The sequence below is a fragment of the Gasterosteus aculeatus genome, chromosome X (genome assembly GCF_964276395.1).
Source record: "Gasterosteus aculeatus chromosome X, fGasAcu3.hap1.1, whole genome shotgun sequence".
In the NCBI taxonomy this organism is placed as follows: domain Eukaryota; kingdom Metazoa; phylum Chordata; class Actinopteri; order Perciformes; family Gasterosteidae; genus Gasterosteus; species Gasterosteus aculeatus.
Window position 1 is genome coordinate 9,306,437 of NC_135698.1, and position 27,534 is coordinate 9,333,970.

The following is a 27,534-nucleotide window of genomic DNA, read 5'->3' on the forward strand; positions in this document are numbered from 1 at the left end:
AAACCGAACCTCCCAACAGGCAGGGAGGACAACTGTGTTAACCTTTAACCTGATCCTCTTAGGTAACTGGGACCCAGTCCCATCTGTTGAGGATACACACCCAAGAGCACTGGGTTAATCTCTGCCCAAGTGCAACAACAAGGTTATCCCATCCTACTTCATGAGTGACAATGAAACTCTCTGTTCTGAATCCAACATTACAGCTCACATCTTACACGGCGGTGACCTCTGTGTGTACTTGGCTCTGACCCTCCCATGACTTCTGCTGCGAGAGACAAAAAGAAGTTTGGATTTGGACTCACTCACGTCTGTGTGTACATTTCTGAGAGTGCAAAAAAGAATCAATGTTTACTTGAAAATCATCTGGGGGTTTGGGACCAGACGCTCCAGCCCAAGACACGTGGCCAAGGCGTCCCACCCAGCAGGGTCTGCCAAAGCCAAAGTACAGCTGCTCAAACCTCTCACCAGCACAACCCAGAGCAACGAGGCCAAGTTCAGAAAGATGATCTGCATCGGCTTTGACTGGACATGCGTGCTGACATGTTCAAACACAATTATCAGATTATCTTCGTAGCGTGACACACATTTTCATGATCACATCCATCTGAGTCACGACTCAAATAAGTTACAGTTTCGACATGGTAATAATACCATTCAAATCGATGAGCTCATCTTAAGATATCCATCAAAAAGATCTTTAGCCTGTAATTAATGGCTTTGCAATTATTTTTCCATCACTTACATGGTTTTGGGTTGCCAGTCTGTGGAAATCCCTCAAACATGAACTTAAAAGTCACTCAACGGAGAAGGGCTGCAGAGGATGTGCACCACAACATTCGGAGAAATCGTTGTTGTAGCACTTTAACAAATGCTTTTCCATAATTTACTGTGCTCTCGCAGCTATGTGCCTTTCCAGAAGAAGACGCCATGCGATAGTACTTTTGATCTCGTTTCTAAAATGTCACAATAGTCCTCCTGTTAGCGGAGCAGATGCTGAGGGCCCCTCCCCGCCTCCCCGCCTCCCCCCTTCCCGCAGCAGCAGCAGCATAATTGGGAGTTTATACCGTCTCTCTTTCCGGGGTCGAACCACCACGGAGTAACCAGCCGCCCGACACACGCACACGCACCGAGTGCAAGAGTTCAACAGCGTTAGTGTACGTTTGACTTCAATAATAAGGGAGTGGAAATATTCTTCTTCTTTTTTTTTCATTTGGGAGGGGGGGGAGTTGGGAGTGTCATTTCATTCAGCCACTTCTCTTCTGCTCGGGACGAAAGTCGCGCTGCCGGTGTGTTTACTTTTGGCCACGTTGCGCATCGCGACGGGCAATTACCGCGAGTGACGCCGCTGTTCACGGGATGCGTGCACGCGCTGCAGGTGAGACCCGGATTCCACTGCGCAGGTGAGGCGCGCCACGTAAAATTGGCAAATGCCGCGTTGTCTTTGCCACCTTTTTTGCATTTTACTAACTTGCAAGCTTGAATAACGGGATGATATCCGTGTTTTTGAACACACTCGGATACAGTCGGTGCCTGTTTGTATTCTGTTGTAGATACTTTACCCTCTAGGTGTACACGTCTTGCTTGACTGTGGATACCATCTTTTGATACTTGATATTTTCTCAAATTCTTCTAATTTTAACATTATACTAAATGTTCTAAATGAAACTCCTCATAACCAGGGTTTTATGTTGATGGATTAAAAAAAAGAGCATTGTGTCAATTAACTTTTCACATAATACAAGTGAATTTGTTATCATTTCACAATCGTATAAAGATTGTTGTATCAATCTTTAAGGAAAACATCATTTGACTCGTAAATGTCTTACTGAACTGTGTAACTAAATGCACCCCAGTATTTTTGGACAATCCAATAACTCGGAAGGTGCATTAATTAGTGAACATTCTTGCTCTACTTCCGAAGCTCAGCTCACCACCACGTGTGTATTTTGTGGTTTTCTTTGCATTGTACAGTATGATTGAAACGGAGTGCTGTGGCTTTAGTGGTGTTCATTTGATCTTTCTCCTACCTGTATCTATAACTTCTCAAGGACCCGCTCTCCACACGCCTGTAAATATTTATCTAACTCCCTACAAGGTGCTTTGGGTCAGCGGGTGTTGTGAGTGAGGCAACTAAACTACTGAGAAGGGGGCAGAGAGAGGGGAGTTGGGTGGATATCGATTTCAGGGCTTTCGATCAAAATGACTGACGGAAATAAATGATTTCTGCTTCAGGCCACAGAAAGTGAATTCAGAAAATCTTATCGTATTTTCTGATTTTCGTCTTTAAACACATTGTCCAATCTGTACGTCATGCAGTCTTCTGCATACACACCAGTTTTTGCAGATGGGGCAAGCTAAGAGCTGCTGCTGGAATCACAACCTGGTAATGTATGCTTGTGCTCTTTGCAGACTTTTGAAAAGTGACAAAAGACTCTGAAACGGGGGACCGATTTAATCCCTCTGAGATCCCTGATATCGTTGGGACTGCGCTTCGTAAGTCATAACGTGAGCCTGGTTGAAGGGTTTCGGTGGCGTATGTGGTTTCCTTTGTTCATTGTATCACTTTAAACCCACGCTGCGCTGTGCTAACCCCCGAGCCTCCTATTTGCTTAAGTTCACTCCTGTTCCGTTCTGCTTGTAATGGTCCGATCCAACCTTAACCTTTTCAATCACAGCAGCCGCATTCAGCTGTGTTTTCAATGGCTTTACAGCACCATTCCTGCGCTCTGTGACAATATCATGCCATTCCGGCTGGGGCTTTTTCCTGGACAGTGATGAAAAGTGAAAATGGAAAAAAAAAAAAAAAAGATTTTCTCAAAACAGGTTTTGTGTGGAAAGTTTCTTTTTTTTTAAAAACATACTTGCAGTGCTGCACACTAGCGCTGCCTTGTATGGTCACGTTTGAAGAATCCTTCTGCGCACACAGAGAGACGAGGCAGTTGAGGCACCTTTACTGCAGTGGCGACGTTGGAGAATCCACAGCGGATAGGTGCGAATGACTAATGGACAGACAGCCCGGGTGCGTTTGTCCGCCCTGCGGCTACGCGGCCTCTGTGTTTCTTCAGTCCCTGCTGAACGATACTCAAGCTGATGTGGGGAAAACGGCAAAACAAAAGCCGCCCCCCCCCCACTGACTGAGACAACAATTACTTCTTGAGTTACTTCCCGTAATTGTAGAGGACAGTAATGCTCTTGAGAGGAGTTGTTCCATAGCTTACATGGCTGAACGCTTGTGTCCCCAGGCCATAGAGAGACAAGTAAGAGCACTTATTACTGTCAGTCACTGTTTCCATTCCCTGTTGTTCCCCATCTGGCCACCTCGGGATGGTATAAGCTTACACGCACACATATGTTCATACATACAGGCTCTCATTGAGAGTCGCATGTCTGGGTCATGCCCCGTTCAGCATGTGAAGAGTTACTTTTTGTTTTTTTGTGCCTTAACAACAAACCTATGGGCGTGTTTTTCTAAATGCTGTTGTCTCAGTTACATGGCGGCTTTTATCCGTTTTGAATAGCCTCTCAACTTTGTTTCCATTTTATGTGTTTTTTTTTTCCATTTCCGGCCGTTCTTTTGAAAGGAGTTCAACTAGAGATCCAGTATCACGTCCTGTCTTTCCTTTCACACTGTGTGTGACAGCAGACCTGAGCTGCTGCTGCTGTCCTGAACATGTCGGCTCCGTCTTACAGGCGAAGATTTGGGGCTTAAGCGGCGACATTAAACAAGTCTCTAACAAAGACAGCACAAACACTTATTATGTTCCATTGGTGTATTTGGTTACCAAAACATCAGTTACCCAGGATATGCCAGTTTGTTTTCAGATGACAGCTTAGGGAGGGACACAATGTGGACAGATTGGACCTCAGGGTTGGAATTGTTTCCATCTCGTCAGAGTTTTCTCTGCAGTCGTACTCTTCACCACCATAACAGAAGGAATTCCATTGGACTGTCGTCTCTTCTGGGCATTAACATTCACTTATTTAATGCAAAGTGAGATCTCACTTATTTGTAATGTATCGTGAATGTGTGCAGGCCCGAATGGTCCACTCAGATTCACTTTTTCTGCAGGGAGTTAACTGTCAGAGTTCTTTCATTGTGTGACCTGTGCAATCTGTAATTAGACAGCCTGTGGATTTCTGATGTATAGGATTTATTAGCAGGTAAACCGCTGCAGAAAATAGGGCCATGGATCAAATGTTGTCCATCGAGAGGTATTAGATATCTTACTAACACGTTTCATCAGCATGACTAGTTTTTATTTGCAGACTTCAGAGACAGAGCTGACAGTGGTACTTTAATTTGTCTTGTGCTGGAAATAAAATATAGAGAATATTACACTGACAAAAGATTTAGAGAGGGAGTGGTGCCTGTCTGTAATTAAGCAGTTTTGTGTTTCTCTCTCTAATGCCGACTATAACTTCAGTTATAGGCCATGTCTTTGAGATGTGAACTCACGCAGACCAACGAGCGAGTTGCATGCTTGCCTAAACGCAAGGTGGAAAAAAAAGTTGATTGACTGTTGCCAAGTAAAACAAGCAATGTCTTGTGAGCTAGAAACAATTATCTATGTTGTTCTGCCAGGTCATTGCCTGTGGTCGGGGGAATCAAGACAAATAGCTGTGCTAATGCACTCTGTCCTGGGGAGATGGAGGGGTTTGATAGTAGTGTTCTCTGCAGGGCAACTGGGTGTTGCTAAATGCCTCATTAGAGGTGTCTCCGTGTGAGAATGCCCATGTCCAGAGCACTTCTTCCCCATCTGCTCCGTGTCTGCTGACAATTTATGCTGGGAATATTATTTTGCTTACTTAGCATGTATTGCACGGCATCTTAATAGATTCTGGATACTCGTTATTCAGCGGCTGCTGATGAATGGCACGTATTCACTGTATTTGTAGGAAGTTGAAACCCCCAAAGTCCATATATTTGAGGAGGTAACGACTTTAAAAATGTTATCTGTTTGGAGATCAGAAGCCGGCGGCCCCATATTGGCTGCTGCAGCTTTTAAATCTGTCGCCCTCACCATTGGGATTGTTTCTCTTCGCCCCTTTGCACCGTGTGCCGGCCACGCTGCCAAAGACAACAGGGACTCTTGCCGGCAGGAAGCGGAGGTGTTGCTCAACCCACATGTACGAGTTGTCTGTGTCTTGTCTTTCACACCTCTGTCTCTCACCATTTCTTCTCCCTCTCTCTCTCTCTCTCTCTCGTTTCATCTCTATCATTCACCCTTTTCAATGCCTTGCTTTATTGTGTGACAAGCTCCCGTCTATGGGTGGAACGTTTTTAATGCTCCTCTCCTAATACGATGAGCCTTTTCTTTTGTTTCCTTCTAAAAGGGGGCAGACGAGGCCTGTGCCGCTGATAGATGTAGGCACTCAAGCGGTAAAGAGAGATACATTACTTGAACGCTACCCACATGGGGGAAATTGTGTCTCTGCTCCCCCTGAAGATGCTGCAGGGAGAATGAGCCCCACTGGCAGCACTATTGCAGTCACTGAAAACGTGTGCAAAGACTTCATTTCTCACTCTTTTTCTGCAGATTGCCCATCCATCACTCAGCGCTCCATATCTGTAGTTCTAACCCTGAAGGTGTGAAGGTGCCTCAATTTGTCATCTTAAGTAAACAGCAGTCTGTTTATCGGGGTCTAATCCTCTCCAGTTTAAAGCTATGGGGGGGCTTGGATGGTCGCCACTATGCCCTGATTTTTCATAATGAACTCAACTTTCAAACACCAGATGCCAAAACTGGACTGGGAAAATAAATTAAGTGAAATGCCTTTTATCTGTCTGCCAACACGCCAGGCAAATCTATGTATGTAGATGTGAACGAAGGAATGTATGTCCTCAGATTGTCAACTAACATATGTATTTTCCCTAAACGGGAGCTTCTCTTATCTATTTATCCCGTTCTTCCAACCGCAAGAAAAATGGTTCATATTTGGACATATGTAAGTGTTGGCCACATTCATTTGGGCAGACATTGTTAATGTTGTTACTGGACAGGTGCACGTGTGTAATGTGAGATGAGGGGTATGAGGAAAGTATAAAGGAGATGTTGCAACAAGGTCTGAAGAGGGAGGAATTCTTCTGATGTGTTCATTAATTTCTTCAGTGACTGCTTGGTTAATTAGTACACGGCTGTGGAATGCGCAGGAATGCATGTAAAAACGCTCCTTGTGTTCATTTGTTATTGGGATATGGGTGATACATTAGAGGGGAACAATAAAGCAATTTCATTGAGTTGGCACAAACAGCACCAGTTTAAGAGTAAATCAGGAACATTTGTTTTAAAAAGTCAGACCTTTAAACAATTGGATACAAGTTGTTTGCAATAGATCCTAATTTCAGGCAGAACTTGTTAACCGCCCTGTTGTAAATCTGCAGTTGATTGGATCTCTTTTTTTATATGGAGTGTTCCCAAAGCAAACAACATTTTCTCTGCAGACGCATTTGTTGCTTGCCCTTTTAAAACGCCCTTTATATTGTGATGACCACATAGACATGTCACAGGACCGCTGTGTTAACACATGTACGCGCATGACCATTGCCAATCAGCATCCATGGAAAGACTAATCAAAGCACACATGTATTTAAATGAACAACAGCTGGACGTTTTTTCGTTCAGATGACTTTGATTGGACCTCTGCCACATCTTCACATTTTAAACATTAAAATACACCAAGATGTCCACTGATTGGCCGCTGTCTCGTGTTCCATCACCACACGTCGCTCCATTTGTCTCCTAGTGAAAGAAAAAAGAGCGAGGGTTCCCATGGATGTTCCCTCATATGTCTCACTTACCATTGAGTGTGAACTAATGTGTGTGCTACACACTTCTTTAATGCACTGTGCAGTCCCAGCTAGGACATGGTTCATTTTTTCTTTTACACAACATAAAAGGAGGAGCTGACAGGGCCCTAAGCCAATGACAAATATAATTTAGCTTCAGAATTGAATGAGTTATCCAAGTCAAAAGGCGATGGCTAGTGGAAACTGAAAGAAGCATGGCCGAGTGAAAGATAATAGAACAGGACTGTTTTGTTAGCGCGACCTTTTGTTTTGGCCAAACAGATTTAAATTCCTCACAAAAGGGACGCAACAGCTGATGTGGGACGAGCAAAGAGAGGGCACATGCCTTCAGGGAACCATGGCAAAACGACTGAATGGTCACAACGGCAACCTGTGTACATATCCTGCGCAAAGTTAGGAGGGACATGCGCACACACACACACACACCCACGCCCCCCCACACACACCCACGCACTTATGATTGCTCCTCCCTAGCTTGACTCTTTACTCCTGTCTCCCTCCAGAGTTGCAGAAAAGGACGTAGTGAAAGCGGACCAAGACCACTCCACCACCATGAAGACGGGGGACTGTGGTAATCAGAGTCTGGGTGAAGTATGGCCTCTGCACTGCGTGTCTGGCAGCAATTATGGCAGCAAAGGGAAGAGGATTAAGGTACTGTCCCATCTAGGCCTTCCATTAGTGGGATTGATGTTGTTGGCCACCCTCCCGTTTGGAGCAAGCATCAAACAAACTGTGCCCAGGGTCAAACTTAGCCAAAATGGTAAGAATTTTTTCTTTTTATTTTCTTTTTGTTAAAATGTTGTATGTAATTGTATATGTCCAGTATTAAAGTGTGATGAAAAAATAAGGTTTGGGTAGTTTTAGGCCATTTTGGATATTTTATCTCCTGCCAACAACCTTCGTCATCAGTAGACTTTAGAGTGACTTTAAGTTACTGACTCACAACTAAGATTCTCTTCATTTTCATGCAATCTTTATCACATTTTTCTTTTATTTAAGCCATTCCTGTCTTCAAAGCCCATGTCTAGCATTGTCCATCTAACATTTTGTCTCCTCTACAGTGTTTCCCTTGTGGTCTTATCCACACAGTCAAGGGAAACGAGTGAAATGAATGATTCTTAACAGCATAACTCAGTTTTTTTGCTAAAGTAAATCTCCTTTGAAACAACACTGTAAAGTAGGAGAGATGTAAGACTCCCTCACTGATCTGTCAGCCCACTGTATAATTCACTGGTCACATATTGTAAAACAACAGCACAATCTATTAACCCTCCCATTGATATATCTCTAGCTCAGAAGCGCGCAGTTACTTAAATAAAACGCTGTTGCAGTCCATATATTTCACGTTGACGCTCTCAGTCCGCGATGAAGCCGTCGTTCCTTTGTACATTAGCCGGTCCTGCGCGCTCTGTCGATGTGTTTAGTTTTGCGTCAACTGTTTGCTTTATGCCACCTGGGGCGAGCTGAATTATTGCTCCCCTTAAAACCCATTCGGAACTCCGGGGCAAACTTAACTTCAAAGTCTCCATCTGTCTCATTCTACATATCAGCTAAAAAAAAAACACATAAATGAACTTCAGTCTCGCTCCATAAAATTGAATCCCCACTGCGACCTAAAAGTAAACTCTCTTTGACTTCAAACCTCCAGAAGCTCTCTCTTGGTCAAAGACTTCTTAAACCCTCGACTGGAAAGAGATATGTCATGAGTCTCCAACATAAATATGTGGAAGAAATGATTGCTACGGACAGTGTTTACCCAGCATTTAGGGGAATATTTAGCTCTATAGTTTGTCTCGTTTTAGGCTCAAATCAAATCAACCTTTTGATAAAATGAAGCAGTTCATCATTTCATATTTGATTGCATTTTAATGGGGCCATACATCTGTAACCATTTTTTCCACAATCCATCAAGGCGGCATCTCTTTGCTTAGACAAGCCAGTTAAGCATTGTTCATTCAAGAGGCCGTCCGACTGCGTCTTTCCTTCACAACAAACGCGATGTCGCCTACAACTCTGTGCGCGCTTCATACACACGTATTGTCATCATCTCATCTTCAAAAGCAGCAACTCCCGCCAGCGATCACTCTTCGAAAACACATTGCGCCGTCCGCCTGTGAAGTCACGGCTGTAATAAGGGAAGGGTGAAAAGATCGAAGTGAAATCATCTGCGTTTGAGTGAGCACCTCCAAAGACGCGGGCCTTCTCCTGCAAACTTATGCAGTCCCCCCTGAAAAACACCTCAAGTTCAAGTTTGGTCCAGAGTCACAACACAGACATTGTGGCCTTCTGCCAAATGGGAAGTGAGATCATCTGGCTTGGATTTATTTTATGCTACACATTCAGATGGTTGTTACACCACATGCCCTCTTCCTGCAGTCTGCGTTACTAAAAAGCTACAGTTTATTAGTCATATGGTCATAAAGTAGAAAGACACTTTGCAGGACATGTTGCTTCTTGTAAACAGTTCTCAATGCCTAACCTCAAATTAGTGAACAGATGTGTTTAGTAACAGCGAATATAAACACAGTTCAGTGATAAATCTGTCAGTTCTGGAGCTCGCCTTTTTGGTTTCTTTATTTCTTAGTTGTTATTGACATTACTGGACATAAGTCTGTTATGAAATCCCAGAAAGAACATCCTACACTGCAAATATATGACTGCAGGCCAAGGCCATGATCCTGCAACATGAAAGCAGCATCCTAATCTCAGTTAGCTTACATTAAACTAATCTAATGAATTTTGTTTTACTTCACGCTTAAATGATGTGACTTCCTCCCTGCAGATATGGCAGATTCATTTACAGCAACACTGCAGCACAATATCTTTTCCACTTCACGCTCATATTAAACTTCAACCTTTAGTCGGAAAGGCACCGGTGCCTCACTAGTCCCGGTGATTATTGAGCACTTCTACAATAGCAGACATTGTGTAGTGTTAGGCTACGGAGCGTAAAACTAGTTGACCAGCAGAGCGTCAAACAGGTTGATGTCTTACTCAAATAAAGGTGTTGGTGAGAATGCTGCAGAGTTTGGGGGGGACTTGAGTGCTGTGCTGAGCAGCAACAGCTCTGCATGCTGTGTCTGTCAGCTCATATTGCCATGTGTTTACAGAGCAGATTAGCATTAGCCAAGGGCTAGCAGGTTTAATCTCTATGTGAGGTTTAGCCTCCCCGGGCTGGAACATATGTGGGGGTGAGAGATATGAGCATGTGGGGGTGCTGTGTGTGTGTGTGTGTGTGTGTGTGTGTGTGTGTGTGTGTGTGTGTGTGTGTGTGTGTGTGTGTGTGTGTGTGTGTGTAAGAGGAGGTATTAAGCAGGGTTGCTTGGTGCGGAGGGGTCCTAGAAGTTCAAATATTGAGGGTTGGTAACCTCTCCAATCCTTCACACCAAGAGGGTAATCACAATGTCAATCCTTTCAGAGTGACTCCCACCGGACTCCCCCCACATTGAGCCAGTGTTTATTCAAAGCATGTTGCTATACTGGCACACTGAATTTAGCCTGGTGATGGAGGAGATTTCCTCACATCAAGGAGATCAAGGACGCAGTGCTGAGCTGAGAAAGTAGTCAGTGCTGAGCTCCCAGAAGCCTCGAGTCCAGCCGATACTGACACAATGCACAGCCTGTCTATGGTACACATTGATTCTTTGTATACCGTTTATTAAAACCACTACCACTGATAATCAGATACAAGTAAAACAGGACACTTTACCATCACCTAATCGGTGAGCAAAAGGTATTCTTATCACATGCTTATTCATACCAGGCGTATGTTGCAACCACAGCTCAATTTAAGGAAAAATGTTTGGTCACCTGCAAATGAAGTTTGGGTTTCTGAAAAGTATTTTTTTTGCCACACGTCTATTCAACGCTAGTTTGTTCATTTTTCATTGTTAGCTCTATGCATCCACCCTAGTATCTATGTCTGCCTGTTGCTCTCTCTGGGACAGAACTGCTGCGAGCCGGCAGTGTTTCTCTGCTGATGGAGCCCTCCGATGGCCTGCACTCCCACTCGCTGCTGCTGGACGAGGAGAGAGGTCGTCTTCTGTTGGGAGCCAAGGATCACATCTACCTGTTTGACCTCGACAATCCGGCCGGAGCCCCCAGAGAGGTAGGCTATGCTGTGAAGGGCACTGAGAAATGTTAAAAAATGCTATTCACAGTGGAAGGCTGTAGAGACATTGAACTTCCGACAAGAAAACGAGGCAGGGAATACATTTAGCGCAATAAATAGACAGCAACCTTTGAGTTTCTATCTGTTCAGTCTATTTACTACACAATAAAGGTTTATTTTGGTAAACGTTTAAGCGTTTCCAGTAGATTTAAGAATCCTCACATCCTCCGACCGGATGATCGTGCTGTAAGAAATTCATGTCTGCACAGGAGATGAAGTTCCTCCTCCCCAAACAATAAATGACGCACCCTGCCGACATCCAGAGTCTTACTTGGAGTCACTTGAGACTTCCTGACAACCTCTTCCATTTGCTGTGAGCGGCTTACTGTTCTGGAGACACACCATGCTTCAAGGTCATGACACTTTTACCTGTCTCGCCGTTACTTGAGTTGATGTGAGGTATTTCTTTTTCCATTAGCGTGTTGCTAAGCTGAAATGAACTCAGCCCTGTGTTGCTTTAGAGAGTAGCTGACCTCTCAGTAAACAGCAGGCTGGAGATGTCTGTCTGGCGAGGTCGGGGTCATCGCGGTGGAGGGCACACACACACGTACACAAAGTGTACAGACAGACGCACAGCGCTCACACTTACACAAACACATACATGCCTTTGGACGGATGCCATAAGCTAAAGTTTGTATATGTGAGTGTGTGTTTATGCAGCTGAGATTCATCCGCGAGTGGGACGACAGTGTGTATATTTGATTTTTATCTGGTTATTTTACTCTCAAAGTGTTGCCTTTTTGTTGCTTTTCTGGTTATCGATACTGATGCCAGGCAGATATCCACCAAAGGTCTAATTCTATCTGACCGCTGGGATCAGAGTTTGAATGTGACAGTGATCTAAAAAAGCAATCTTTGTGTTTCACTTAATGAAGAAGCATACCTCAAAAAAGGAGCCCCAGGCACTAAAACACAACCCATTTTCTGCAAACAAACATTCTAATTGCTTCTTCCTTGATATTCGGGAGATAGCTGCTATGATATCAACGTCTGACCACAGTCTTTAAATATCCCCATATGCTGAGGTAAATTGATCACTTGATACTCTGGCTTTCAAAAAAAAACCAGTTGAAGCCCTTCACAAGCCTCACGGGGTACTCATTCAACACATCCCGTTTTAACACTGTTTTTTTGAAGGTTCCTCGGTGGCCTGCAAACATTTGGGATCGTGAGATGTTTTAATATTTGTGCTGGTGTATTTGCATGCGTATTCGGGCTCTGTGGACCAATGAAGAAGTTTGGAGATCGCTCTCCTTGGTGGGATCTAGGGGAGGTAACAGGTTAAGCACATAAGCCTGTTATGACACATGTGTGAACATGGTGCGTTACACTGAAAGGCTCTCTGGATGTTGTGCGTCCATTGCCCTGTTCTACCAGAACCTCGAGGTGTTGATTATTGTACAACTGAGATCTGTTGTTCAACCGTCCCCTAAATGTTGTTGAGAGGCAAAGTGTTGACACGCTCATTTGATTCAACCTGCAGTTTTTAATACAATACTGGAAAATGTATAGAAAGAAAGGGCAAATAACTGAATTAAAAAAGTGAAGAAGAAATCTTAAATAATTACAGGAAATAGTATTTAGAGAACTGGCTTGCCTGAACTTCTCTGGCACTTTGTGTCAGAGTTGAGGAGCACTGTTGGTTGAGGAGCACTCTGGTCTCCTGTTTTTAGCCTGTAAAAGCCACTAGAAGGACATTCTGATAGATCTTGGGAAGCAGTAGAAGGCTCATATCAGTAGTGCCTTTTACAATTGTATATTCCACCCTAAACTGCACATGTATTCACTGTAGAGATGCCAGGGAGTATTATGACCGGCATACTGCATACAGATATGTGAAATTGTTCTCCTGTTGGTTATCTGTCATTAGATCCATTGGCCGGCTCCCAGAGACAGAGTTGATATGTGCAAACTGGCGGGAAAAAATGCAAATGTAAGTTTTTCCAAAAATCTCTGAAGTCTATCAGTACACTGTTTTTGTGTTATAATATACACAGAATGGTCAAACTTCTCTCAAAATGTGAATCCATGCTATTTCTCTGCCCCTTCTTGTTCTAGTTGGAGTGCGCCAACTTCATAAGGGTCCTCCACAACTACAATCGCACACATTTGTATGCCTGTGGGACGGGATCCTTCCACCCCAACTGTGCTTTCATCGAAGTCACAGGCCACCGAGGGGTAAAGTGGATATCAGTGAATCTCAGCAATACAGCTGACGCAAGTTCAGGAGTTGCATTGGATTTTGTGAAAGTTTATTGTCAGAACCTTTTACCGTCTCTCAGGATGGCGTCTTCCAACTGCTGTCCAGTACAGTCGAGTCTGGCAGATTGAAATGTCCCTTTGATCCCTTGCAGCCATTCACCTCCATCCTCACAGGTAATATGAGCGATCACAACGCACTCTGGCAGTCCTCTTATCCTTCGTGTACCAGAGTCGCATTGCTTCGCAGCACTTTTTAACCAGGAATACATTGTCTTTCCCCTCCAGTCTCTACTCAGATGTTTGAGTAAATTTCTTTAAAAATTCCATTATATTTCCTGAAATGTTCCTCGATTCGTATTTTGGTTCACTGAGGCAACCCGACAGGATGGTAAACAATATAATTTGTCAAATGATGGTGGTTAAGCTGTATGTTGAATGACTGCTATTTGGCTTTTAATTCTAAGCACGATAATGTTCTGTATTCGTGAACGTTCCAGATCAGTACCTTTACGCGGGCACATCATCCGACTTCCTGGGCAAGGACACGGCGTTCACGCGCTCCCTCGGGCCTCCACCTGACCAGCACTACATACGCACGGACATGTCTGAAGAATACTGGATCAACGGTACACACGTGCTTGAATAACAGCCACCTTAACAGGCTGAGTGCGCTCAAAACTTGTTATTGCTTTTTTCTCCATACTTCCAGCCTCTCTGGTGATACAAAGAGCCTCTCTGTGCCCTCAGGATGGTTATTGACATTCCACTGTGGAGGAAACAGACCACTTATTCATTTAGCTGGAACTTTTATATGAACGCCATAGCTGAACAGGAGCCACACCTACGGTGGAATTTACAGTGTGCCACAAGTTTCACGTTCTCAGTCACACGACCGCGTAGCCGCACACACACACACACACACACACACACACACAAACACAGGCATGCAAAGCCATCACTGAGGAGGAAGTCCCCTCTCTGTGTAGACATCTGCAGTCCTGAGTGTTTCACAGCCACTGATGGGTAGTCGTGTATAAACTGTTGTCACCGTGATCTAAATCCTTACACTTGGCCTCGACATTTCACAACCACAGTCAGCGGTGTTTGGAGTCATTATGTCTGTCTCTCCGTCTCTCCGTCTCGCTCTCCAAGTGCCGTGCGGTGATGCAGGCATAGAGGGGGAGAGCACGTCTTACTGGCCTCTGCGTTCCTGTGAGCCTGCGAAACATCTTTCCAGTGCTGCGGGACTAACAATTACCTTCTGTCGAGTGTGTTAGCAGTCGTACATTTAAGTTGTTCCAGTTGGGGAATCACCCTCTGGTGGTTGGCTCTTCTCATAGAGGTTGAGCTAATGTTGATGAAATGTCACTGCAACACGAAGTGTAAGCTTTTGGACTGACTGTAACATGTTGTCGATCGTCTCCTTTTCCCCGCAGCTGTTTCCTACATCTCGTGCTCATCCTTGTTCTTCTCCACTTTGTCCTCATAGCTGCAAAAAAAAAAAAAAAAAGGTCAAACAAACAACATTTTTGTAACATGAAAACTGCAGTTCTCCTCAGCTTCCAGTAACAATGAGAAGCCAAACAGATTTCCCATTGTTGTTGGTGGAGACCAATATACAGAATGTATTGTTGTTATTTTGGGTTCATTTGGTTTCCAAAAACAAGCCAAGGCCAATGTTGCTCCGTGTCTGCTTGAGGTGTCAGTGGACAACGTAATCAACTTCATACAGGTGGCAATAGCTCCAATAGGTTTGTGTACTTACCCTGACATGGTTAACTATTCCAGCGTGGGTTTTGGAGTACATGATCTCTATTCCACACTGTTGCTTAACATTTACTGCCAGACAAGCTGAAAATCATCAAAAACTAACCTGAATATCCTGGAATTTGCTGTATTTGTCCATTTATCAAACTACACCGCACTGTTGAAGATTTGTGCGCAACCAAAGCCTTAGCTTTGTAAACACTTTTACTAAGTAATGAATCTGACTTTTCTGCACAGAGCAGGATAGTAAATAAACATGTGCTAAGTTTAGTGTTAATGCCATCACAAGGCAGCAACGCATGGTAAATCCATTACCGGACTTATTTTAATACTCTCCCTTCGCTCTCTCCTCCTCTGCGTGTCTTCAGAGGCCAGGTTTATATCTGCTCAGCCCATTGCAGACACCTACAATCCAGATGATGACAAGATATACTTCTTCTTCCGCGAGGTGTCGTGGGAAGGAAACGACAAGAGCATCCTGTCCCGAGTGGCTCGCGTGTGCAAGGTGAGCTGTCATACAAGAGAGGTGTAGAAAGCGTGAGGTTGTACGGAGGGCAGACAGGTACGGGGAGAAGGAGAAGTGGATGGAAGAGGGGAAAATGCCAACTTGAGAGATGGAGCTTAGGCAGAATAGGTGAGACACTGTGGCACCATAGAGAGAGACAGTAGGAGTGCAAGACCTCCTACAGAGTGTGAGGGAGTCATAACTCCTCCAGCCCCTTCTGATGGGGTTTTGTGCGTCAGCCGCTACAGAAGTGATTTACATCCGTTCTGATGCTTTCTTCTTCTGTGGTTATCCCAAAAGGACTTTACATTGAGAGCTTACGGCCTTTAATGCAAAAAGAGCTACAACCATAATTCAAACGCTAGTACAATTCTAAACTTCAAATTCATACCCAACAGGACTATTATCTATGTTCAATTTTTAGATAATACAATACATCTGAGAATCGTGTAATGCTTCATTGCCCGCTAACTTCTATTTGACAAAATCTCAAAACAACTATAAAACTTTGATTGATATGCTGATTGAGGAGCAAAAAGATTCATGATTAGGGACCAATTCTTGCCGTACAGTGCACCATTAGTCATTCCAAATGGGACTGGCCCTCACAGCAGTTTGCTATTAACGTTTGGAGGCCTATTGCTACATTCTTAGGAAAAGGCTTTCAGCCCATTTATGACTTGGGAGTCATCTGTAAAGCAGATTCCTCCGGATTACCGCTTTCTGTCCTTATCTGTAAGTGTGCATTTCCCTAGCAAAGGCACTTCACTTGATTTCTCTTTGAAGATTATCATCATTGAGGGCTTACGAGTGTGTGTGTGTGTGTGTGTGTGTGTGTGTGTGTGTGTCGAACATTTTCTCAATTATCAATTGGTTAGTGCTCTGCCCAACTTTAATTGGGAGGATCTCTTAAGTGCACCTCTTTGAATTGCATAGAACTTAAGTATTCTTACCACGGCTTAGGTTCAAAGGTTGCTGCTTAAAACAGCTATTCATATGCTAAAATACAACCTGCACCTTCAGTTTACAGCCTCACTTGATTTTCGTGCTCTCTTGAAACATGCTGCACCTCCATGTGTTTCTCTTCTCCTTTGATGTCTCTCCATTGTCTCTCTTTTTTGTCTGTTTCGATTACTCCAGACTGTCATTATATTAACAAGAAGGTTTTCCAGGCTGAATAAGCAGATCCATACTGGAGTCATACGGTTCAACTATTCATTTTCAGGCTGTGATGCCGTGTGTCTTCTCTCTCTTTAAGTCCATTACACAGATTACAAAGAGTTTGTAGTTATTTAACAATTTTTAATTTCATTTATTAATTCTGGTTTGCCCTTTTCTCATGTTGGGCCGCTGCACTATGCTGTATGGTTTTGTTTCAGTGTATGCGGTTGTGTTTCAGAACGATGTGGGTGGGCTGAGGAGCCTGACCAATAAATGGACCACCTTCCTTAAAGCCAGACTTGTTTGTTCGATCCCTGGAACAGACGGCGTGGACACACACTTTGATGAGCTCCGTAAGTGTTTGTGATAATAAATGGTGACAATCTGGACCAATTAACTGAGTATCATCTTCCAAAGTCTTCCTTTTAAGTGCATTTCGAACAATGTCAGCAGTCGTTAAGACGCATCTCTTCTTATTTATTCATTAAGGTAATAAAATAATTAACCTGCATGTTGATTCCTCTCTTTCTTACAGAGGACATATTTCTGCTCCCTACCAGAGATGAAAAAAACCCCAAAGTGTATGCGGTCTTCACCACCTCCAGGTAGGTTTGGTTTTCATCCAACCCTCATCAAGGCCAACTTTCCTCTTCCTCCGCAGCCTTAAACTGCTCTCTCTGTTTCCTCTTTCCTCTCAGCTCCATTTTCCGTGGGTCAGCAGTGTGCGTGTACAGCATGGCGGACATCAGAGCCGTGTTTAATGGTCCGTACGCACACAAGGAAGGGCCCGACCACCGATGGGTAGAATACGAGGGAAGGATCCCGTATCCCCGTCCCGGAACGGTGCGTTGCCAGCTGAAAGGCGCCGTAACAAACTAAAAGCTCGTACTTAATCAATCTGAGCTAAATAGGATTTTCTTTGCACAAATGGGATTCCGATTCATTGAATCCTCAACTTTCCTGCTGATTATATAATAATAAACACAGCCTGATTAAAAAATGTCAGGTTTAAGGACTAAATGTTCACGACGCTGTAGGGTATGCATGCTGTCATCTGCACATGGTGTATGACATAACCTTGGCTTCAACGAGGCTACTAACATGTTAATCAATGACTCTTTTGTCTGCAAAACATAATCAGGGCAAGGAAAGAATGCGTGGAGAATTAACTGTGTGCTTCAGGTATGCAGCTGTTTGAGAAATTGTTTACTCAGAAAGGGGGGGTTGGAGTGACAGATGTTCCAGATGTGAGACGCCTCCCGCTGTTCTTCATTTCACCGCCAGGGGAAGACATGCGCCACTGTATTGTCAGACAGAAACAACTAGTCATTTGGGTGAAAAGAACTGTGGGAAAGATACTCACTAACAACCACTCTAGGAGTTAAAGCATCCTACGATTGTGACACTTTTAACAGAAGATCAACATTTCTTTACTTGGTCCTTCAGTGTCCCAGCAGGACGTATGACCCGAGGATCAAGACCACGAAAGACTTTCCAGATGAGGTGGTCAGTTTCATTCGATTCCATCCTCTCATGTATCACTCCGTCTACCCTCTGACTGGCCGACCGGTGTTCACACGCGTCCGAGTGGACTACACCCTTTCCCAGATTGTGGTGGACAGAGTCCTGGCGGAGGATGGACATTATGAAGTGATGTTTCTGGGAACAGGTGAGTTACGGACCCTCTCCGCTTACTTGGGATTCTGTATTTGACCAGCAGAGGGCACTACATGACTATGAATTGCCTTTGGCCGATTCTGCTGATGCTGTTATAGTCTTGTGGTTGTAAAACAAGTCACATTTGCATCCATTATCCTGTCTCAGGTTCTGCATTTTAACACAGGAGTGCTCAGGTCAGAGTGGTCTGGTGTTTGTGCTTTAGTGTGTGGGCCAGAAGTGCACGTTTGCATGGGATAAGAAAACAACACAGTTTTAATAGCTGGTTGTTTTTTTTGCAAAGATTCACTTCTGAATTCAAATGTGTGCAGTGTGCCTTGCTAGATTCATCCCAATAACTCCTCCTGCATCCCGTTTCACTCTCTGTCGTAGACGTTGGCTCCATTCTGAAGGTGGTGAGCATCACCCAGGACAATTGGTCAACAGAGGAAGTGGTTCTTGAGGAACTTCAAGTGTTCCAGGTACTGTTTGCAGCACAGCTACACTCACACAAATGTAGAAAAGCAGGAACACAAAAGTGTTATTATAGCTGAGCTTTTTGATTGATGATGCAAATTGTTTCCTAGTTGGTGGAACAGTTTACTCATTAGATGGTGAAATGCTATTTGAGACACTGGCGGATTTTTTAGAGCCATTAATCAATTAACTTATGTGTTGTTTTTACTCAGTAAGTGCTCCAGCAATTGGTTATGTATTATTCATTGAAGTGTAATGTTCGTTTGTTTGACTTTTTGCAGGTTCCCTCTCCCATCCTCAGTATGGAGATGTCCTCTAAAAAGGTTTGACGTCGTTCTCATCCATTTCATTCCCACGCTTCTTCTTTTGCCTTCATTCATGCCTCATGCATTCATTCACGCATACTGTTTTTATCCCTAATTCCTTCATCTATTCAATTTTGCTCTCTTTCTTTAGCCTTCCCCACTTCCTTGTACCTCTTTCTCCCCCTTCGGCCTCATTATCTTAGGGTCATGGGTGTCAGTAGACACTTCAACCCCAATCATTGCCTCAATTAATCTCCAGCAGTGTTTGACCTGTGCGTGTGTCGGTATGCGCACGCTGGCTTTGTGTTTTTGAGAGGCTGTTTAGAAGTTCTGCTCAGAAATCTCCTTAACTTCCAACGAGTCAGAACATATCCTTGGAGTCACATTTGAAAACAGAAATCTTGAAATCTCTGTGGTCTGCTCCATGTGCCCGTTTGAGGTTGTAATGAGTTATTCATGTTATAAAGCCTTGACCCACAATTATTCATGAGGTCAATTCACAGTAGGGGAACTTGGAGGTAAATGTTGATGTATGGAGACCACATGTGAGTGAAATCCTTTTTCTTTCCGGGATAATCTATCAATGTACAGTTTTATGGGCCGCTTGTGTTGCTGCACTTTATTCAGGTATTTCTCTTCCTCTAATCAAAGGAATCTCCTTTGTGGATGAGACATTTAAACTAATATTCGTCTGTACGTTTGCCTTTTCCTGAAGCCCAGTGTGGTGTGTGTGTCTCCTTATAGCAACAGCTCTACGTGGGCTCAAGTGAAGGACTAGCCCACGTTTCAGTCAGTAGATGTCAACTGTACGGCCACGCCTGTGCCGAATGCTGCCTGGCACGAGACCCCTACTGCGCCTGGGACGGACACACTTGCTCACAATACGTCCCTGCGTCCAAGAGGTATGCTGGCCCCGTGAAGAAAATACTTTGTAGCATCATCCAAAACGTAGCATTCATCTCTTTTTGATAATTTTTGTGTGTGTCTATGGAACAAATGTAGGGCTGTTAAAGGTCAAATCTGTAACTCTGCACATTCAAAAGGGCAGAAAAAGAAAATTCCAATTTTTATCTCCATTTGCTGTATGTAATTATTTTGTTGTGCACTGCTTCAAATCATCAGTTATTCTCCAGAAACATGCACCGTCAACATTGTTAAGAAAATTGCACCATATAACAACATATAACCATTTTTCAACAGACACACAATATTGCATACTTCTGTAAGCATAAAACTGACAATGCAAAATATTAAACTGGAACATTTTCATTTATTGTTAAATTTATTCCCTCTTTGCTGCAGCATTGCGTGATTTACAGCAATAAACTTGAAAATATTTTGCATCCAGTGGAAAAATAAATATATCCTTTGCGTTTGTGAGTGAAGTGTGTTTGTGATCCCTTTGCTGGCTCTTTACTCTTAAACTGCCAGGCGGAGTTCCTAGTTCTTGCTAAATATGTTTCCTATTTCGGTTCTCCTCACCTCTTCAGAATATTTTTGACCTTTGGGAATCCATCCGTTGAAGCATTATTAGAGAAATGCTGTTCCTCAGCTGATTAACGCTGCAGTCATTCCTCTCTAGTCGGTCCTGTCGGTGCAATGCCTGTGTGTGCGTATTGCTTGTGTGTCCGTGCATTTTCTTTGTGTGCTTGCTTGCACGGATCGGTTCGAGGTCACACTGCCAGATTTTTGTCCAGTGGGGAGGCTGTTATGGTTTGTGGAACAGTGGAGGGCCTGCGTTTGGTCACCAGAGCTCTTTGAAAGCTCCACAGTGTCACGTCAGTGTAGGCTACAGATGTTCAAGTACAAAGGAATGACTAAAAGAGGCTATATGACCCTCTGCCAAATCGGAGGCCAAAGAAATGGCATTTTTCACTTTAAAATAGTTTCTAGTTTTAACTAGATTCAGTATTTTGCTTTTTTTTATGATAAACTATGTTTTTTGGCATAGTCTGTTATTATTAATGTGTCATTTTAAATAACAATGTAGATTTTAAATGCACATTAGCTATTATTTTCATCTTGATCAGTGTTGCATTTAGGTTATTGTGGCACATTTAAACCATTCCCAAAACTAACCTATTGAAATTCCCACTCTTTTTTTTAAAAACAAATTACAAATATTGGTGACATTTCTTTCCAAATTTGACTTCAACTTGTATCCCAATTGTGTGTTGTTTCTCCAGGCGAGCCAGAAGACAGGACATCAAGCATGGAGACCCTGCCAGTCAATGCTGGGACACAGAGGACAGTACGTACACCTTGTTCTCTTAAGAAGAAGTCTCACCTTCTTCAGATGTACACACATACACAGTAAACAGATACACGATTCTACCAAAGGTCGCTTGAGGAAACCTGTGTGATTCATTTTTTTTCTTGGATTCATAACGTATGTGCTTTCTTTAGGTCTCGTCGGGGGACGGTTGGAAGAGAGGGTCCTCTATGGGGTGCAGAGCAACTCAACTTTCCTCGAGTGTATCCCCAAGTCTCAACAGGCTCAGATTCGGTGGTACATTCAGAGACTTGGATCTGAACGCAAGGAGGAGGTCAGAAAATGCACTTGTCGACACATCGTCCAAACACGAATTACGTCGCTAAAGCCTGTCAACAGCTTATAAAGTATACAAAGTTGTATACTGAGAAGTCAAATCCTTTGTGGAATTATAGGTAATAAGGGAGCCATTCGGGATAATGAGTGTGAGAAATGACTTAATCTAATCTAGAGACCCACCTGAGTGAATGTGACATTATCTATTTTTATGAAAAATGAGGAATTCACAGATTTAGTTGCATTTTCTCACGAGGTCTTCATTCCGCAATGCAACTGCTTTTACCTGTTCGAAATGTACTTTAGAATATGCAGTATACTTTCACTTTTGTTCAGGACAGAAAATGAAGCGGTGGATCAGAAAACCAATTCTATAAATTGAATTTCAAAATTTACTGACTTCATACTAAGCATTACTGAAAAACAAATAAATCTCTTAAGATCACGTTAGTTGAATAGTGAATACTTGTAAAAAGTGGTGCATATTTAGTGTTGTTTCTCCAAACCCTAAAAAACAACTTTGATTACGTTGCACAAAAGTCACTTCAGATCTTGGGAGACAAAGTTGTACAGAGAAGGACACACGGCGACAGAAAGTCTAATGTGTTTGTATTCGAGGTGTGGAAAGGAACTCATTGGCGATGACACTCGTCTCCTGAATGAGACAACGGAGACGTGCTTACTCAGCACCTCCCTGCCCTCCTCCTCCTTATCCAAACACACAAAGCCTCCTCCACCCGCTGCGAATGGCCCACTCAACCCATTCACTCCTCCTCGCTCTCCCCACTTCCTGATCCACTGGTTTACTCCCACGACCGGCCTGCTGTCCTCCTCTGAGGGGAGAATGTAAACACACTGACAGGTGCGGAGGCCATTAAACAGCCATGCGTTGCTCTCCTGTGCAGCAGAAAGCTGTATGTGTCTTGGTGTGCGTGCGTGTTTGTGTGATCGTGTGTCTGTTTCTTTGTGATTCCCTCCAGCAGAAATGATAACATGGTGCTCCCTGGGGACGGCCATGTGTTTGGGGGGTAATCGACACAACGGGGTACATTATTTGTTCGTGTGTGTAGGCACGCAATGATATGTCACCTATGGTGCTCTAGACAAAGCGATGAAGGAGTGAATGCCGACAAATCTTTTGGGGTGTCATCATTTTTGTGAGGAAGGATCACACACTGGGCTTTACAGCAAAAGAATTGTCATAATGCCCAATGCTCTTTATTTTTATAATATCAAACTACAAAGTGCTGCTTTACTGCCTGAAGAATATTCGGATGATGAGCAAATCCTTAAGGAATCAGATGGCTCATTACGATCAAAAGAAAAGAAAATGACTATTTAAACAGCTTCATAATAAAGCTTTTACATGATAATATAATAATAATACATAATATTACATTAGCATTTAACTAAGAAGAATAAGAAATAAGATAACTACTACTAAAAACAAACTAGTTCTTTTTTAACCCACATTATGAGTTTGATGCTTGAATAATTATTTCCATTTCCCTCTAAGGCAACAACTTTTAGCAAAAAAAAGTTTGACTGTCTAATATGAGCTCCCATTTACAATTAAGCCCTTGAGTGATTTGTTTTTTTGGCTGAAGCCCAGCAATGTCGCTGACCGTCAAAACAATGAAAAGTAGTTACAGAGTTTCACGCCAAGCTGAAGGTCAAAGAAACAGAGTCCGTGTACTTATAGTTAGTTGAGTAGAGACGTGTATGAGTCGTAGTTCGATCTGTGCAGCACAGTATTCTTCCAAATGACTTTTCACAGGCGTTTTAATTCGAAGATACTCAAATAACATTTTTGACCTGAATGCCTCGGGAGTGTCTTCCCTTTTCGGTTTCCTTCCACACTTTCGGGCCTCTTTATAGGTCAGACCAGCAGCTCAGCACCTGCAGCCCGTCTCCCTCACACTCTTATCACACGCACACACACTGCCTCCTCTTATCCCCACACAAGAAGAAATCTATTAAAGATTGGAAGAGAGTCCAACTTTCTCACTGCCTGTTTGTGTATTTCACAGCCTGGAATGTTGGCCAATTAGAAAATCTACAATTAAAAAAAAAAAACATGGACAATGTTGAATTTCATATTATTCATTAAAACCAAGCAAAGACGTCCTGAAATGATGGGACGTTCTCAGACAAAGCAAACTTAAGGCTTGCACTTACCAAAAGCAGTGCTTCACTTAATAATTAAAAGTGTCTCTGCAATACTCCACATGCGTGCACGCTTGTTTAAAAATACGTATGTAATTGCTCCCTAAAAGCTTTGGATTGTTGGATTTGGATTGGCACCGATAAAGACAATCTGCGTGAATTTAAATATCTGGCATTATTCACAGATGCCTTGATTTTGGACCGGTAGTGGTAGTGGGTCCCTGCAACGTAACTGCAGGTTACATTGTTCTGTGTTTTGTCAGATGTGTCAGGAAATAAGAGTGATGGGAGAAATTTGTTTGCATTAATACGGCTGAGGGTCAAGATCCAAAGAGGCTCTTTGCTCTGCGGGTTCTGCCTCTCGCTGGGCGACACATCATCAGTGTCACACCGGAAAAAAGCCCCACAGAGCCGAGGTTCACAGGAAGACAAACAGGCAAATATTCATTGTTTTCCACGCGCTATTACACCCCTGGGGGGTCGGAGCGGTGCTGTGGGATGTATGCTGTTGAAGCATCCGCAAAAGACACATACACATAGTGTGTCATGCACACACAGGGCTGTCCTGGGAACACAGCTGTGTTGTTTTTAGGCCCCGACAGCAGCTATGCCAATCGCTGAATCATGGCGGACGCTAAATGACAAGAGCGGACTATAAACATCGCCACGCCACTTACCCTTACACCTTGATGACAAACACAATAAAACTCACGCACACACATGCACACGCCCATTTATTTTTCTGAATACTTTCTGTAGCCTTTGCGTACTTCTTTCACTCATCATGCGTTTAAAGATCTCACCACCACCCCATAAAGGCCCCTGGCTCCCCACACACAACTCCATATGTTTCCTGTTTCAGGGGTCATTACCATGTCCAACGCTGCCTGGATACAAATCAGGCGTGAACGTGTGTGTGTGTGTGGTATCAGGCTGGAGTTTTGTAATACACAGCCATTCCAATTCATCGTTGTGGTCTTTGTAAAGCTTTGAATCTCGATCTTTGGAAAGCAATAACCGAGGTCACGCGGTTGACCTTTTCCTCGGTGACGAAGCTCTCACACTTCTCTTCCTGTGCGCCAGGTCCGGCCGGATGATCGCGTGATACGCACAGATCGAGGTCTGCTGATCCGCTCCCTCCAACCCTCTGACGCCGGCGTGTATGCCTGTGTTGCCGAAGAGCACACGCACTTCACCCACACTCTGCTCCGTCTCACGCTGCAACTCGTTACACAAGGACAGCTGGATGGAAAGCCCAAGCCCAGCGAAGACCCGGCAACGGAGCTGCGGCCCGGCGCCGAGTCCCGCCAGCGGTATAAAGACTACCTGAGGGTGATGAGCAGCCCCTTCGTGTCTCTGGAGGAGTACTGCGATTCCCTGTGGCTGGAGAAGAAGCCGTCCCGGGTGCGGGGACGAGGCTTGGGGGCCGGCAAGTGGAAACACATGCAGGAAATGAAGAAGAGCCGGAACAGGAGACAACCTGAGGAGCGAGGGAGAGGGGTGAGGACAGCAAAGCAGTGAGGGGTGTGTCTGCATTCACCGGTTGGACGAAGAAACAGAACATGACACAGAACTGCAAAATTCTCAGCTCAGAGTTTACAAAAGACTCACTCTGAAATATACAGTTCAAGAGTTAAACTAGTAGCAATTTTAAGTAGTGTTGGGTTATGAATATGTCATTCAATGAATCTGCCAGCATCTGTCCTGATCGCCGATAACATGGCTTTAAATGAAAACTAGAGACCGAATAACAATAGATATCGCAATACTTGAAATTAATTTGACATCAGCTGTCCGTCGGCTTGATCGGTCGTGGAGGAGGTGAGCAGATTTACGGTCTTCCTACAGCAAAAGGGTTCGCCCCAATAGTATACAATGGCGGTTAATAGGGGCGATCATTTGATATATTGAAACCCATATTTGAGTTGGGAAAAATATAGAAGACAAGTTTGCTTGTGGTGATGTCAATGTCATGTTGAATGACTGTAAATATATGTATACCATGTACAGGAGATATAGAATGCTCAATTTGGTCTTTATACTAATCTGTTTATCTGTAATTATACTCACATACGTTTGGAATGACATTTTTTGCAAATGTCATTCCCACATTGTAGGTTTAATTGCTATTTTTCGTAATTGCTGATTTTTTTAAGTTATTTAAATAAATTTGTCCCGGGCCTCTCTTCCCTGAATGTTTTTTGTCTGTTATTGTGTGAAGAGATAAAATCAATACAGACAATATAATTTACGGTGAAAGTGCAGTTATATGCAGTCTCAAGCAGACAACAGACATGGCAGAGAATAGGTGAGGGTTAGTTCAGCTGAGATTCTCCTGTTATAGCAACACAAGTCCCTGTACACTGTATGCCGATGCCAGAATGATTCAGGACCAGCTGTTCTCTTTGTGACGAAGAGAAGGAATGTTCAGGAGAAACTGAGCTAAACGTAAAAGTTGTTATCAAACTAAGCATTTTACAGGTTTCCTAGAATTAATTAATCAATATAAAGTTTGTCATCTAGCATTATGCGACCCTGTGATATGCTCTCTCGTTATTGTAAATCGTATTTTATATGTTTTTTTATCTGTTCAGGGTTTGGAGCAAAGGTCTCTAAGCTGTGATCTGTATTAGTTAACAATAATAATTAATGCACAGTATTTCTTTGCCCGAATGACTTCTTTAATTTAACGGGTCAAATGTTACATATGATATATTGTTATGAGAATATTCTTATATGTAAGAATATGTTTACCTTTCTAAAAATGTTAGCTAGTAACGGTTACTCAGTGAACATATTAATTGGCCGACTTTTTCACAATGCTTTTTTACATAAGACATTTTACTTTTATCTAAAATGTATTTTAAAAAATGCTATTTTTACTTGAGCAAAGTATTCTTGTACTCTTTTCAACCTTCCCCATATTAATAATAAATCATGGAAAACTGATTTCATTTCTTTTACTGACCTCACAGGCCTCCTGTGGATATGTGATCGTCTTAGCTTTATTATTTCACATTACTATTATCATTACACTTACCGTACTTGCCTTCTATACACAAATGCACAAAAGAACACCACCGAAGTCTCACATTTTGTGGTGTTCCACAGGGATTTCTTCCCACTTCCCGGAACAAAGGATAATGAATATTTTAAGCATTTCCTCCTTGACTATAGTTTATTCATCAGTCAGCTTCTAAGAAGTAACTACATCCCTCCCAAAAAGGAAAACAGCAAAGAGTCACAAAGAAAGGACTGCTTACAGACTTGAAAGCTCAAGAAATATGAAACCACTTAAAGAAGAAAATACTCAATAGTCGTCTTCACGAAAAAAAAGCAGTGCTGTTTGAACTCTTCTTGTGTAACTTAGCAAACGTTAACCCTGTGCGCGACGCAATGGCCGTGTCCCAATCCACACTATATGTGTGTTGTGCTGAAATATAGAAATTTAACAATTCTAGCCCTCTTTGGGCTTCCACAAACGAGATTATAAGGAGGGAAGTGCTCAATTTGATGTGATGGACGTAATGAGCTGTCCGCTTCGGACCCCTGTGGTGGCCTTACAAGATTCACATACAAAGGCACATGCACATACCATACTCCTTTTTCACTGTCTCCTTTTTAAATGGTTTCTGGTGTCCAGTGACCCACGTGGACACATCGAGGTTAGATACAGTGCATTGGACTGGCAGCTTCCCAGCAGGAGGAGGCTCAGGTTGGACTGGCATCAGAGGCTGACTAATTGACTGATATCATCTAGGCCCTGAT

The 27,534-nt window shown here is 43.3% G+C and overlaps 1 protein-coding gene across 4 annotated transcripts; it reads left to right on the plus strand.

The window, feature by feature from the left end:
• The first annotated feature begins 1,071 nt into the window (after window positions 1-1,071).
• sema3d (sema domain, immunoglobulin domain (Ig), short basic domain, secreted, (semaphorin) 3D) lies at window positions 1,072-26,715 on the plus strand. Of its 4 annotated transcripts, none has more exons than XM_040161916.2 (18): window positions 1,072-1,375; window positions 7,312-7,568; window positions 10,756-10,916; window positions 12,850-12,912; window positions 13,038-13,157; window positions 13,262-13,355; window positions 13,679-13,807; window positions 15,317-15,453; window positions 16,853-16,967; window positions 17,150-17,219; window positions 17,313-17,457; window positions 18,061-18,283; window positions 18,664-18,752; window positions 19,029-19,070; window positions 19,797-19,954; window positions 21,239-21,303; window positions 21,459-21,598; window positions 24,850-26,715. In XM_040161916.2, the coding sequence occupies exons 2-18, from the start codon at window positions 7,361-7,363 to the stop codon at window positions 25,285-25,287; spliced, it is 2,397 nt and encodes a 798-aa protein (XP_040017850.2). In that variant the 5' UTR covers window positions 1,072-1,375; window positions 7,312-7,360; the 3' UTR covers window positions 25,288-26,715. The 4 variants fall into 4 exon arrangements, with proteins under 4 accessions (XP_040017850.2, XP_040017849.2, XP_077938261.1 ...); XM_040161915.2 differs by having other exon boundaries at window positions 1,078-1,400; XM_078082135.1 differs by having other exon boundaries at window positions 1,130-1,154.
• The last annotated feature ends 819 nt before the right edge of the window (window positions 26,716-27,534 follow it).

Bases quoted from the DNA above. Each gene is read 5' to 3' on its own strand.
- sema3d (XM_040161915.2), top strand. From the start codon at position 1,357: ATGCGTGCACGCGCTGCAGGTGAGACCCGGATTCCACTGCGCAG. The intron at 16,968-17,149 runs GTAAGTGTTTGT...TCTTTCTTACAG, and splicing joins CACACACTTTGATGAGCTCC to AGGACATATTTCTGCTCCCT. The intron at 17,458-18,060 runs GTGCGTTGCCAG...TTGGTCCTTCAG, and splicing joins CGTATCCCCGTCCCGGAACG to TGTCCCAGCAGGACGTATGA.